Consider the following 15,007-nt stretch of genomic DNA (forward strand, 5'->3'; position numbering starts at 1 on the left):
AATGAACCGTCTCGTACCTCGCAGGTGATTTCGCTGAAGAAACAGATGAAGCTACTGCACGAGCGCAACAGCTTCGTTTGCATAGCGACGCCGGATCCGTCGTTTCAATCGACGCCCGTCAACGTTCGCGCGAGAACGGCTCCTGGACCCTATCTCAACGCGAAGCCAAGTCGACGCGAGATGCCGAATGCGCTGAAGCTCGTTGGTCTTCTGCGACAGATGCAAGCTTTCCAAAGACAACTTGCGCTCGCTTGAACGTCCTTTCTGCTCGCGTCGTTCGTGTGGTAAATTGTTTGCAAATGAAAAACAATTCATTTTACTTGTTCGTCTCTTTGATAACTTTATTTTTCACTTTTTATATATATTCACATATTTTACTTTTTTGACGTGGCTACTATAGGATAATGGATGCAACTCTATGTTTTCCGCTTTAATAATGGCTCTTGTTTTTTCTTCTGTTTTTTTTTTCTTTTTTGCAAATACATTTCACTCTTATACATGTACACGTAAATTATGAATGTACATCATCGTGGCTAGTAAAAGAGCCAATAAAACGTCAAGATATTATCTTCTACTATGTATATATAATATAAGTCGACTCAAACATGCTTACTTGTTTTTCTTTTTAAACGCGAGTACATTGCTGTTTGCCGGCTACATATATTTCAAAAATGAAGCTTCACACTGACTAAAATTTTTTTCTCCGATACATTGTGGCACATTGATAATTACATGCCTGCCAGTCGAAAAAAGACACCATTTGATGCGAGAAAGTCTATTTTTGTTGTGTATTAGGTACACATAATGCCTAGATATGTCGTTGTAACGATACCGTGGTTGTGTTTATGATCTTTCGTTTTTATAATATTGTATCAAATGCTCTGCTGCTTTATCTCTCGGGTAAAAAAAAGAAAGAAAAAACACGTTTGTCTTTCCCTTTTTTCTTTTATTTCTTTGTTTTACGATTATCTCTGCTTTATATTGGCATAATACCTATAAAAACATCTAAAGCGGAATTTCGTCTTTTTTTTCTTGTTTATTGATATAAAATATGTAATCTTAAAAACTAGGATATTTATTTCTGTTTTCCGTCAAGAAATGATTTTTCTTTTATCTTTTTTACGTTTTTGAGTACTCAAGCATTCCATTTCTATTTTTTTCTTATCTTTTGTACAAAAACATATAACAATAAAACTTTAAAATGAGTAAAAACAACTAATTAACGAAAATATAAGAACTAAATATCTCTGCGAGGAATGCAATTCCTACTTTTATTCCTATTGGTTTAAAGCTATATCTTTTTGTTCTTGGATAAATTATCAGCCATTCATAGACAAACATTCTTTCTCTCCTTTTTTTGCTCTTTTGTTTTTAAATTCAGTATAATTCTCTTTTTTTATTATCACAGAATAAAAAATGCTTTGGTCTACGAAAAATCATTTTATAATGCAATTTTTAGCATTTTAATATATTTATATATATGATATATGATATATGATAAAAGTTAAATCGCACGGAGAAGCGTTTTTTTATAATGAACCGTTATTGCTAAACATATTCGGCGTGCAAAAATTTGAAAAATGTTATATCTGTCGTTCTTAAAAAAATTATCCTTTTTTTACGTTAAAAAGTGTTGGAGATTGATTGATTCGGAGAAAATATACTTGAAAACAAATTATCCATTTTAAGCATGTTGGTGTAAGCTCTGTACAAAACATCGAAACTCACTCGGCGCAATCACACAGACGAACATATTAACTGACAAGTTCTATTTTTGTATTATTATTTGCAACGGCTCATAGACGGTAGCTTATATATATAAGCAAAATTCATCATATGACTCGATATAAAATGATGTGTTGTAGAACGTCAAATCATCGTACACATAAAATGGTGTTGCTGTTCATCAAAGTTTTTAAAAATTTTGCAACAGCCGATACCATTTTTAGATATCTTTTTCAACGCGTGATATTATTGTTTTTGGCTTTAATTTTTATTATATCAGATGCGCAAGTATTTTTATAAATACTGTAGTATTTATTTTAAAAATCAATACGATAAACGATAGTATGTAAAGATTCATACAAAATACAGTTTGTAAATTAAATGTTTCACAAAATACGAAAATAATAGTGACAAAAATAAAAAACATCCGTCCAAAAGTTTTTTTTTTAAATACGATAGACATGCAATGTTAAAAAATTCAAAATTTAAAAACGTCGAGCCTTTGCATTTTTTGATTCACCATAAGATACAACATTATATAACTCCGTTAATATATCAGTAGTAAAAGTACAATTCTGAGGCTAATTCTTTTTTTTTTTTTTTGAACAACATGGGTGTTACACAATTATAATAGTTGGTAATTTTTATATATTATAATATATCTCTCTACTATTAAACTCTTCTAGAGTCGCTTGGATGTCGGTGCAAAAAAGAAGTTATGACATTCGGAAATTGCTAGCACAAAAGATAAAAAATCATAATAATTAATGACGACGATGTTACATTATGTTAAACAGTCTACAAAGAAGTGAAGGTTCTTGAAAAGAAAAACAATCCATATTAAAAAGAGCTTAGATACTCTGTCAAGGGCTCTTAGCAAGCAAAGCGCTGATCAATCGAAGCTTGGCTTTTGTTTGCTTGTACGAATCGTAGATTACATTCACCTGCGATCCGCGATCTTTTCGCTGCATTCGTCGACCCGCTCGTGCTTCAAATTGCATTTCCAACTCCTTCAGTGACCTACGCAAACGTTTTTTCTCTTCCCTAGTTATTCGTTGTTGCTCTATTAACTCGTCTCTGTAAAGAAGATGGAAAGTTTTAATTACTCATTTCTAAAGTCTATAAAAAGGGACGCCATAGATTCGAAGAGTGTACTAGACTTACTTTGAAAGAGAATGAAGACTTTCTACGACTCCGCGGCTGCTTTCACTGCTACTATGCTGACTGTCGCTGTCGGTTGGCACCTGATCCATCGAGTCAATACAATCGGCAATGCCTCGGTGTGACATATCTGGCTCGCTAGCTCTTCGCTCGCAATCTACAGGATTTCCTGATGCCGATGAAAAATCCATGGCTTCGTGTTCTAAGATTGTAGCAAGCTCACCTATACTATCATTGTTCTGGAGACAAAAAGTATATAAATAAAAAAGAAAGATATGTAAACATTATTTTGGAATTAAATCATCAAACGATTTACTTACAGCTCCAGCTTTCATCAAAAGCCTCTTTAGAGTTCTGTACTTGTCGTACAGAGGTCGAACGATAGAACGATCCTCTTTGGAAACTGGTCTTCCAAAGGTACTCTCAATCTGCAATAATGCCTTCTGCACAGCAGTCTTTTCATCTAACAATTGTTCGAACGTCAGATCTTCTAAATTCTCCGGTCGATTTTTATACTTCAACCTCTTCTCCGAAAGTTTCCTGTCAACTTCTTTTACCATCTCTGCCATAGTTGAAGCTCTCAGCATCTCTTCTCCGTTGTTATTGTTATTAGCACTCATTATATCATCGCGGCTCAACTTTGGACTCAATAAGCTACCTGTGAAACCTTCTTTCAAAATCTTATGCTCTTTCCTGACTTTACTCAACTCGGAGACGATTTTTTTGATGTCACGATTGCCCATCTTATCCGAGTGACTCGGTCGATAGCCAAAGTTATCTTCAAATTCACCTTCGTACTTCTTGATCCTTTTTTTCAAGTTATTTATTTGTTTCATTAAATTTCTCAAGCCGTACTCTCGAATGCTGATGATATTTTCATGATCTTCAGGCTCATCCTCGCCGTAAAAGCGACGTGGCATCAGCAATGAGTTGCGCGGAGAAATCATCTGCCCACCCATTTCATCATTCTGAAAGTAAAAAAAAGAAAAAAGAAAAAAGAAAAAAGGAAAACAGAATTAAAAACAATGAAATCAATGAAATCAATTCAAATATACGGAGAGATATACGCACATTTCCTTGCTGTATCTGAAAGCTAAACTTGGCCAATGTTGGATTGTTGGCATCATCCGCGGTAGGTCTGACTGGTGATGGAGATCTGCTTGGTCCGGTGGTGAACATCTCTAAAAAGCTCTGACTTTGAGAGTTGGTCTTATTAGAGTCGGCTGTTAGAGTGAAAATTGGCTCGGACTCGTCTCTCTCGTTCTCCTGCGAGATAAAAAAAGTCAACCTCGCGCATGTTTCCACCGAACTTATGCGTCCTCGTCTTCAAATAGAAAAGTACGTACCTTGCTGGAGCTTTGATGCAAAATCGAGCCAAGCGAAAGCTTTCTCCTTCTACCCTGCTGCCTTCGACCTCTCGGATTGATACTTCGACTGAATCTCTCGCTGCTTCTCATTCTCTCGGCGTCGAGGTTGTACTTCTCAGCCAACACCACGTCGCTCGAGTGCACCAGCGAGGTTTTGGACGACACCGGTGACGCATTAGTCCTCTCGTGCAGAGGTAAACCACCGTGGCGCTACGATTCATTCGATCGATGTGTGAGGCACGCGCATAAGCAGTTATGCATTTATTATTAAGGTTTGACCTTTTTCGAGGTAGTGGGATAACGTGACTAAGCTTTATCGACTGGACGTTTCATTTTCGGATATGCCGTAATTACAAGTTATTTCTTTTCGGTTGCAGAATTTGATTATTGAAAATGAAATTGATATGGTCTTTTCCCATATCCAAAGAATTTAATATTATACCGTTATTAATGAAACGTTAATAGCCGAGTACTCGCGTTCCTGACACGTTAAGTGTCTTACCGGGCCGTGTCCCATGATGTCTTTCTGCAACTTGGACAAAATATGCAAATGCTTAGCGCTGTTGAAATCCTCGTGGCTGCTGACCCTCCTGATAGCGTCCGCTGACTTTTCGTTGTTATTCTCCCCAGTATCTCCCTGACCACCTTCCCAAATCTTCTCCACGCTGTTACTCCTGTTCGTAGGGTAAAAGAAAAAGAAAAGAAAACGTGCGGTAAATCTCTCGAACATTACTACGGGAAAAGTGTCGAGTAGAGAAAGAATTCGCTGCGGCATTCCATTCTGCTGTATACATATATAAGTATAGTACATACTAAAAAGCGAGATAGAAAAAAAAATTATATTTCGTTCACTACGCTTTACAAAAGCCCCCTAATGGAACGTAACGAAGGAGAAAGCCCTTCGATTTTCGTTTCTACTGCAAAAGGGTACCTTCGAAAGATCCTCACGCGCATTCGCCTCACAGGCCGATAAGAGATTGTGCACCTGGTAAACAACGCATAACACATTCTGTTGACACATTTCAGCCCGTTTACATATTGATTTATTAACAATCTGGGTAGATGGCGATAACGTTACACGTGCGGATTTTAGCGCACGCCAGTGGAAAAAAAATACAGGAATGCGTTTTCGTTTTATCATCATCATATTTGTTGGTCAGCTTATTTCCTTACCTTATCAATTTGCGCTCTTGACCGCAGGAGTCGCGTCGATCCTTCCGTTTACTCGGCGGTGCCAGCTCGTCTTTGTTTTCCTCGTCGAACAACTTGCAGTCGGAGCTTGGTATCACACCGTGTATCGACTCTTTGCCACTGCGGAAGCAGAAAAAAGTCGCGCAACGTGAAATTGCTGATCGGGGGAAAAGCTTTGCCAGCGAGATCGAGCGCGGATGTGACCACAGGCAGATCTATATTCGCGTGCGCGAATCAGCGCGAGTACTCGCGCAACGAAAGCAGCCGACGACTTCTTTCGTAATTTTTCCGAGCGGGCGAGAGCGCGAGAAAGCCTCGCCTCCGGCGGAGCGCATAAGGAATCCGGCGCGTTTTCTGCGGCCACGTATTGAGCGGCGCGCTTCGAGGTGTCAAAGTCCATCGCGCCAGCTACCGTCGTAACCGAAACGTTTGATGCATAACATCGACTCGGTTACGTGCGCGGTACCACGATACGCGCGCAAGTTTTAACAAAACTGTCTCGATTGACGATGACGGGCTCGGGCCAAGTATACATGGCGTGAGCAGTTTTTGGTAAGTTGCGTGCTCTAGTTTAGCGGAACGGACCCGATTAGCAGCAATTTTCGCGTTACGTCGAATTGATCGTCTTCCAATGAGCGCTTAAATTCGATGATTGCACAATTTTTATCATCGAAAGGTATACTGTGAGCTGCTTGTAATGCGCTATCGATTTGCAGGATTCAGTAACGTAACGACCGCCGCAGTTCTTTAGAAGAAATACTAAGAGCTCTAAATTTTTGTTGCAGTCGATCATGCGCATTTCACGAAATTTTCAAGCAACAAATTCATTACAAAAGCATTCATCCTGGATTAACCACGTTATTTTCCGTTGGGCCAACTGCATTACGAGTATTTCGCGCGACCGATGATAAATCGCTTTAAACTCGTCACAACCTTCATTAAACATTCATCAAGCCAATTCCAAAGTTAACGCGTGCTGCCCATTACTTTGCCAGCCTGCTTGCAATTTCCAAGCACGCAACGACTCAACATTTGACGCGGCCACAAATAAAAAATAACACGGTCACGTCGCAGTCTATTCAGCCTGGCAATGCAAACGCGCGCAACAAGTCGGATCAGCGAGGAACAGCCTGAGTGGGTGACTCACCGCATCCGGCAGCACTTATAGTCGAAAAAGCTGCTCATGTGATGACAAGCAGAAGCTTTCGCTTCCAGCAGTCCGCGGCTAGATTGCACGCTATCCTTTCGATAATGCGATGGAACATTTATAATTCTTAAGAGAGTGGGAAGGAAGCACAGAGCACGGAGTCGAGGCGTGCGCGCGCGGCGAGAGTCAAAGCAGAACTGACTATATGGAAGCCGGCTGCCGCGACGTTACGAACGAGGGCGCGCGCGCGCTGCCTTCGTCCCCGCGCTTGTCTCGGAGTTGACACGCACGATCCTGCTTGCTTGTTTTCGGAGCTGTTTTCGTCTCGGCTTCATTGCCCCCCTTCCACTTTACTCCCCACGAGGGCTTTGTCGATTAATTAGGCTGCTCGACTCATCGTCGTTTTGATTTATCGGTTACAAAATCGCGACATTGTTGACAACGGCAAGCCTTGCAATCGCGTAATTGCGCCGCGTGTTACTCAATTCGGAAAGTGGTGCGGTCGCGAGATCGTCCGATTTTCACATGACCGGACTTGCCGCGCTTCGGATTTCCCTTCTGGCGAGTTAGTACGCGGTTTCGCTTGCACGGCGGCAACATGGAATTGCATCGGCTTCGAGCGCGAATCTCGGTGTACCGTGGATGACAGCCAGCTTTCGCGAAAACGAAAAACTAGACGATTGTCTTGAGCTTTGCGGCTTTTAGCGAACGAATTGCTTCGCTTGGCCGGCGACTCATGGAGCGAATGTCGTTAACGCGACGTTATTGTCGACAATTTTATTACCGCGATAAAGAAAAAGTAAACGAAAATCGTCGTCGGGAAACTAAGCCGCGTGGAATTGCGAGTATTTGAACCGTGAATGTTTGCGTTGAACACGCATTTGAGGTCAATTTCGCGTGTAAAATTGCAAAAAATATTCCGTCTTATATCGCTCGACAGCTATACGAGGTCGCGTAAGAAAGGAAAAAAAAGGTCACGACAAGAGAGGAGACGACAGCAATCGTCGCTGCAACGCATATATTTTTAACGTGGAAAATCCCCATAGAGGCCGGCCGGGCGTCGTAAACAAAGGGAGAAAAGAGAGGATCGAAGCGTCGCGCGCGTGCCGGTACAATTCCGCCGGTCGCCACGTGCTTCTCTTTCTCTCACTCCTCTATACCTATATATAGGCGACTCTATCTGCCTTTCTTGGCGAGAAAAAGTGCAGAACCGGTCAAACGAGTTTCTCTCTCTCTCTCTCTCTCTCTCTCTCTCTCTCTCTCTCTCTCTCTTCTCCCCCCCCCCCCTGTCTCTCTCTCACGGCTCTCTCGGCTCTTTCTCTCGGCTCTCTCGGCAGATCGTGCGCGCGCGTAGTGGGCATTCCGTCGAGCGCGTGAGCTCGTTGCGCAAGATCGTCGTCGCGATTTGGCCGTACGGCTTCGGGAAAGCCCGCTGCGCTTGTTCGTCGCTCGACAAACGTGCTGGCAACGCAATGGGAACGTCCCGACGGCAAGAGCGCGCAGGTAGCTCGCCATTTACGCACTTTGCGCCTAAAGGCAGAAAGAGCACCTCGTGTATTTAAAATATCGATGTCGATCCGAGAATAGCTCGCGAAAAATATTTACGGAACATCCAGTCCGTCGTGTCAGCCGCCAGCGCGATGTTAAAAATAAATAGGCGCCTATTACACTTCCATAATTAGAGTTTAACAAAAGAGAGAGAAGGGGGGGAGAGGAGTGGGCGTTTCATTTTTCAAGTGTGACTCACGCGACATGCCGGCAAAAACTGTCGGTCAACGTCGAGACACGGGGGGAGGGGGGTTCGATGAGCGCGTTTGATCGCTTTCCCAAAAAGCGCGAGGGTGGCCGGCTGATTTATGTAACTCGTGCGTTAAGGTTGCGGACGCCTTCAAAGAAGTTGCTCGTGGCGAATCTGTCTGTCTCGGGGACAAGTTTGTTGAAGCTCTCTCGACCTGTCGATTTTTCATTTCGAACAAGGCTTGGCGTTTGCGCTCCGGTAATGCGTATAGATTCTCAATGTGTGCCGAGTGGTTAGACATCGTAAAGTCGATCTTACGTAAAGGCCGCCGTTATTTTTTTTTGTCGTGCGTTCCGCGTCGCTTACTGCAAAAAGACGTTTGCGTGACTCTCATTGGCCTTATAAACTGGATTTTCGTCGGTTTACCGGAAGAACTCTTGGTTGTCACGTTTTCGATTTACCATACCAATGTTGCACGAATTTACATTAACGAAAAATGAGCGTGACTGCGACTTGAGCTCGAATGCACATGGAAACCTTGAAAGTCGTCACGCAAATATAGAAAAAAAAAAAAACAATTTTGATTGGAAAGCAATTTATAAGAACGTCGAAGAAACGAAAGTAGATGCAAGAGTAAGTCTATTGGAAAATCACGTAATCCGATGCGCGACTGCATCGCGCAGTATATAGATAGGGAAGCCCGTCATACGCGCTGCAAGCTCCATAATTCGCGCGGTGCGCATTGTCAGGCGGCGAACGGTCCTGACCCTACATAATCTTCTTACAGCTTTTCGCGGGGAAACGATATAGCGGAGAGCGTGGCGAGTCCTTACGTCGCGTATTTCAGTGCCTTGCCCGACACGCAAAGTCTTGATACGCGCGACTGGACTTTTCCATTATCACTCGAACGAACGGACAATCGTAGGCAAAAAATACGCACGGACGACGTTGCGCGACAGGTCAGTGTCGTTGCCGCGGGATGGTTGACGAAGAGAGAAATCGCAACTGATCGAGCGACTGTTGTTTTGCTTCGCACAGATCGAGTGTCGGTGAGGAAAGACTCGGTTTTCCGCTGACAATCGCAATACAAATGTTGTTCCACTGACTCGCCAGGTATTATATTTCGCGCGGCATTAATAAATTGGTCGCCTATAGCGGCGGTTTGCACGCGGATGCGTATTATTTTACAGTGGCTGTTATCATTGGAATTTCGATTGTTTCTTTGACTTTGATGTTCGCCTGGGAAGATTTTAAAGTCGACGGAAAAAGAGACCGCACACCAAGAAAGCTCGTAACCAACTTTTTTCCCCCTGCGCGTATTTTTAGAAGAGTTTGGTCTGACAGTGATTCTGACGGTCGAATGAAATTAACGTTTTCTGGCAATGACATACGTCGACTCATCGACTAACACTCACATCCAATTACAGACAAAAGCTCACCTGGAATAATCGGGAAAAATGAGAGCAGCGTCGAGCATCAAATCTCGAAGAAGCACCGTGGCGGGTGGCACGTGGGGCAAGAGGATGGGCGCGAAAATGCCGCACACCCCAGCGGCGCATCCGTGCTGCGCTTCGAATCTGCTGAGGAAGTGCACCACGTAGCCCAGCAATCTTCTCTGTCTTGGTCCTAACTCGTTTGCCAGCAGATCGCGAGTCTTGACGATCCAACACTCACGATTCTTGATCCGCTCGTCTATAATAACGCGATACAACAATTATGAGTTCGTTCACTTGCATACTTTATCGTTCGAGATTGTAGTTGCGATAACGATTGCGAGAGGGGCAGATGTTCTAAGCCTAGTATGTAGTGCGATCTGATGACGATGCGAATGGAATATGGTTGAAGCCAGTAAATCAAGAAAATGGTGGTTTGGAAAAATAGAGTGATAATTAATGTACATTCAATTGGAACATCAATAAGAACATCACAGTCACGATGACAACAACATTTCGCTCTCTTCTCGATTGCACGCGCCCGAAACTAAGTTCGATTTCTTGCGCAACCGGAAAAAATTGGGCTCGCAATTGATTGCCAACGCGATTCGATATATTGAAATACAAAGAACTATTCCCACTGCAATGCGGGTTAGGTTCTGAGAATCATCGCAATCCGAACGCAAAGAGATTTGCTCTCAATTTTTGGCTGCAACTCGCCTCCCCCTACCACGCTCTCTTTCGCTTTTCCTTCCGCCAGAGATGCGGAGGACCCAACCTTTGCTACCCTTGTTGCTGGCTTTCAGTGTAACGCTTTCTCCTACAAGAAAGTCGTTTCCATCTCATTTATTATATACTACGACGGATATACGAACACGCAGCTACTTATTACTCCGAGCCCGCAATAATTTGTTATTCACTACGCATATTCAGTTGCTTACAGAGTTACTACTAGCGAACGATAAATGACGTTCAAAAAAGCTTGATTCATTATATTTTAACTTGGAATGAAAAATAATACAATTGGCAAAACATTCGAGATAAAATGAGAAGGAAAAAAAACGTATGTCAAAATACGTAAGCAAACAGCACGCGCGCGAACCACGCGCCCGTCCAAAGATAAACACCATCACCTAACATGAATAGCCCCGAAAGCCGCTACCAGCGCACGGCCCGCGAAAACTGACTCGCCAAAAAATACTAACGCGCGTGGAGTTGGAGCAGCTTGGAGACGCAAGTAGGCCCGACAATGGCTCTGGGCAATTCCTTCAAGTACTGCCTGAGCAGGAGAGCGGCCGTAGCAGGGCAGCCAGCTCCTTCCAAATCAGCATCACCTCTCCTTTCGAAAGCCAGCCTCAGCTTGTCGGCCAACTTGCTGCTGCCACCGGCGAGTCGGAAGAGCGTCGGATTGCGAAAGCCGTGCGATTCGATGAAGTGGCAGAGCCGATGGACGACGTAGGGCACCCCGGTCTCGATGTGTCTCTCGGCCACCTCGAGATCCACGCCGAAGCCCAGCACGCGATTGCTGTTGCCGTCGTTGCTCGTCGAAGCATTGCTGGCGTTGCGCTGGCCCCACAGCACTCGCTTCACTCTCGCCAGCCTCGACTCATCCTTTGTCTCGATGTTAACTTGCTGCTGCTGCTGCTGCTGTGCTGGTTGTGACGACTCCGGACCTCGCATCCCACTCCGCCTGCACCGCGACCCACTGCCGCACTAAAACAGCCAAAGACGAACTCGTAAGAGACGCGCCGATTTTTCGCGAGCCCATCGAGCCGATACTCACAATACACTCTTTCGCGACTCTCCACAGGTTGAACCGTGGCGACTGGTCGACTGCCGAATAAAGTCGACACCGTGTACTCGAGCGTTCTTGACGCCGAGCTAGTCTCAAAGCCAGTAAAGATAGAAAAATTGAATCCGTTTCTTCTCAAACTTAACAGCGACAACGCGTTTCGTTTCGTAAGTGTATGCGTGTGTGTACGTATGTACAAAAAACAAACGCAAAAAAAGAAATATCGGAGAATCCGCGTGCACGTGCGTCGTGTGTAGGTAGGTGCGCGTTTTTTGTTGGTCTACGATGGGTTCATGTCCCGATCGCGGCACATGTTTAGTCTTGCGTGATCGATGGCTGCAGGCGAGACAGCCTATGGTTGCTTCAGGAAGTGAGTCGACACCAGCCGTAGTGTAAGCATTGAGGGCCTAGCCCGACCCAACACCTCCTCGCTCTTACACTCGCGACGGGCCCTTACGCCTCGATTCGCGCTGCGCCTCGGCGACAGAACTCCTCTCTCACTGCGATCTGGCGAAGCTTTGCGTTCTTATTGCATCGTTGCGCTTTGCTGGTTGCTGACGCGCTGGCTGGGCTTCTCTGATCTGAAAAGTCACGTAGTTTTGATCGCTTATTTATTTTTGCATTTTTATCAGATTTGGTTGTGAAACGTGATGGTTTTCTTGTTTATTTACAAAGATTCTGCGACTTAAGTCGCAAAGGTAAAAACACCAGACTAAATAGATAAAAGTATGTAACATATATTTTAAGTGTCTATTTTAAAACTAATTCTAACATATTTTCTAAATCACTATGAAAAATTATTTGCAACCGATGAGTGTTTCGATGGTTTACAAAGTATTCGCTCTTAAATAAGCGTAAGAAATAAAAAGGTGACATTGTTAGGGCACACGGCTTATCTAAATTAGGTCGAGATTGTCTAGAGGACTATTATCTAACAAAAAGTAAAAATCTAATTCGGTTAACTACTTTACGTAAGTCGAGCTTGATGCGTTACAATTTTATATAATTCAAAAAAAAAATGCAGAATGTTCCAAAAATTGATTTTTAAGTGACGTGGATTTCCAGGAGCTACATCTTAAAGCACTAATTCAACAATTTGAGGCCAGCACTTTGGAAAATATGTAAGTACTGAATAATCAAGACTGACATATTGACTGTCATCACTTGCCGCTTATGCTAACAATGAATGTTTGCCAAGCGACGAAAATTACGAAAAGGCGTAAATTATAATTCGATAACTTGAGTGTCATCATTCACGTTCGTAACCGTCAAGACAAGAGTCGAGAGAAACAAGAGAAGATTACCCATGATTGAGGTAGGAAAACAAGCAGTATGTGTCAAGGTTGATTGAGCGACACTTAACCACTGATTAAATTTTTTTTCTGATCTCTCTTAACCCGGAAGATCCAACTCCGAAAACATACTAACGCCGCTAATAGCAATGACGCAACCTTGAAAACGGGTCATAAAAAGAGACAAACACTATAGCTTGACAAATCAGTGGTCGATGAGTAGCAGTAGAAGCGCGCGAGTTCACGAAAAAGGGGCAACACAAGCTCGCGAGTCGCACTAATTGTTGCGAGAGCCAGACGAGACAGTAAACAGCGTCGTGCGAACGAACTCGACTCTCTCATCTTTCCGCCTCGACGAGAGCCGTACCGTCCGCAGATTCACAAATGTGTGGGTGCAAGGGCGCATGGAAAATTCGAGAAGCAGGAGACTCACCCGCGGCCTGCAGGCAGCAATGAGAGCAGCTCTTTCTCAACTGCGCGCTTTTTTCCAGCTCGCGGGAGGTCACGACGTCAACAGCACCGCTGCGCATGCACCCTCGCGCGTGGCCGCGCACGAGGTGGCTAGTATCGTGGCGAATCAATAAACCGCCCGCACCACCACCGCGACCTCTTTGTCCGAGCCGCTATGAGCTTTTGTTTACAACGCGCGTACGCCGGGAGCTTTTTTCGCTCTTTAGTTCGATCGTTGGTGATCCAAGGATCGCTCATTCTCTTGCCCGAAGTTGGCAGTCGCGTTGGAGGTATGGTAAACGACTTCTGGACTTTATAGCAATGGGGATGACATCGAGTTAAGAGAAACTTATTGTTTTTCAACTCCGTAGAAACGCACTTATCGGCACGCAAGATCATTGATCCGATGCTTTCGGAACGAGAATGAACATATGAGAGTTTTAATTGGAGTTGTAGTTTCGATTAAAGATTCAGTGCTAGTATGAACTATAACTAAACGAATGTAGCTATCATTATTCTTATCAACGACTATGAATCTTATCAATAGCTTGCCAATTCGACTTGTATTGATGGTGTTATGTTTAAAATAACGTACGATAACTTATTTCTATTAATAAATTCTTTTATAACATAAGAGACATCGAACAATTACAAATAAACGAAAAATTTACTGGACTACTTAGCGTATGCTTTATTAAACGAAATGATTTGGTGCAATTCACATTGGAACTGCGTTATTTACTTGAGAACACTCGCAAGTAAAACAGGGCGCATAGAGTAGTAGAGTCGACGAGTCTATTCGACTTACTCCAATGCTTCCAATACTAGGGAATACCAATCTTTAATTGACCTATATCACGAGCGTAGCGGAGAATCTCTCTGGAAAAGGTGCAGTCAGCCACTCATGCGATGTGCTTCATACCTAATTTAATATTAAGACGGAATAATCCTTCGAAGCTTCTAGCAATTAAAAAATTATATCGTATTGTAAACATTTAAAAAAAATATATTCAATTGATTTTGGAAAACACGGAAAAATCAACTAACGTCAATCTCTTAAAGATACACAAAGAAAAGTTCGCAAATGGTAAATTTCATCCTTTCCTCTTGTGACCTCGCAATCCAGGTCCTTAACATCGCAGAGTCGACGTGTACAGGGAATGAGCGCGAGCGCGCGCGCGTCGTCGGACAACGACCTCCCAGATATTCACACAACTATTCATTCCGCAGCTGCGCTAGCCGTTGAGCAGTAGTTCGATTTGAGTGTTTTTTCGAAATGCTCTAGTATCGTTTTATTCTTATAACCTCAAAATCGACGATCGTATAATCATCAACTACATCACGTTTGTACTCACTTTTCTCGGGATTGAATTAGCAGTTGTCACGTAGCAGCAGTAGACGAGGTTGCGTTTCAGCAGTAAGGTGAAAGCCTCCAAGACTTTCGAAAACTTATTAATCACGCTGCGCTATCAGTTACAAGATGATACACACAGAGCGATCAAGTTTTCTAGTAGATACTTGAAAATTGACGTTGGCTAGAGATTGATGCAAATACCGGCACCCAAACCGTCCGGATCGAAGGAAGCCATCTTTCCGTCATGAGTAAATGCACGTTTCGCCGTCAGTGGTGTGCGCGCAACTATCGAACACATGCAACTCTGGTGCGTTTCCATTTCCGCGCTCCATCCCCACTCAACTGTATATATATGCG

General features: G+C 43.4%; 2 protein-coding genes across 4 annotated transcripts in view; one reads left to right on the forward strand and one right to left on the reverse strand.

Moving 5' to 3' along the window:
• Nucleotides 1-326, forward strand: part of LOC131669178 (uncharacterized) — a 3,872-nt gene extending 3,546 nt beyond the window's left edge. Inside the window, 1 exon segment of the mRNA XM_058943887.1 lies at nucleotides 25-326. Coding sequence (XP_058799870.1) covers nucleotides 25-255 — 231 coding nt within the window. The 3' untranslated portion in view covers nucleotides 256-326.
• Nucleotides 326-14,932, reverse strand: LOC131669077 (protein FAM13A). Of its 3 annotated transcripts, none has more exons than XM_058943680.1 (12): nucleotides 14,652-14,932; nucleotides 11,546-12,135; nucleotides 10,968-11,475; nucleotides 9,769-10,021; nucleotides 5,427-5,564; nucleotides 5,185-5,238; nucleotides 4,756-4,927; nucleotides 4,233-4,463; nucleotides 3,958-4,152; nucleotides 3,207-3,854; nucleotides 2,890-3,125; nucleotides 326-2,802 (listed from the first exon to the last, which is right to left on the reverse strand). In XM_058943680.1, exons 3-12 carry the CDS (start codon nucleotides 11,440-11,442, stop codon nucleotides 2,589-2,591), a joined length of 2,616 nt encoding a protein of 871 aa, XP_058799663.1. In that variant the 5' UTR covers nucleotides 11,443-11,475; nucleotides 11,546-12,135; nucleotides 14,652-14,932; the 3' UTR covers nucleotides 326-2,588. The 3 variants fall into 3 exon arrangements, with proteins under 3 accessions (XP_058799663.1, XP_058799662.1, XP_058799664.1); XM_058943679.1 differs by lacking the exon at nucleotides 14,652-14,932 and adding an exon at nucleotides 13,280-13,353; XM_058943681.1 differs by lacking the exons at nucleotides 5,185-5,238; nucleotides 14,652-14,932 and adding an exon at nucleotides 13,280-13,353 and having other exon boundaries at nucleotides 327-2,802.
• Between the last annotated feature and the right edge of the window lie 75 nt (nucleotides 14,933-15,007).

The sequence above is a fragment of the Phymastichus coffea genome, unplaced genomic scaffold (genome assembly GCF_024137745.1).
Source record: "Phymastichus coffea isolate CEN01 unplaced genomic scaffold, Cenicafe_Pcof_1.1 PCOF00087, whole genome shotgun sequence".
Classification (NCBI taxonomy): domain Eukaryota; kingdom Metazoa; phylum Arthropoda; class Insecta; order Hymenoptera; family Eulophidae; genus Phymastichus; species Phymastichus coffea.

Coding starts and splice junctions, on each gene's coding strand:
- LOC131669077 (XM_058943680.1), bottom strand. CDS start 11,442: ATGCGAGGTCCGGAGTCGTCACAACCAGCACAGCAGCAGCAGCAGCAG. Junction 4,928..5,184: donor CGCGTGAGGATCTTTCGAAG/GTACCCTTTTGC, acceptor CCCTACGAACAG/GAGTAACAGCGTGGAGAAGA. Junction 2,803..2,889: donor AGTCTTCATTCTCTTTCAAA/GTAAGTCTAGTA, acceptor TCTTCTTTACAG/AGACGAGTTAATAGAGCAAC.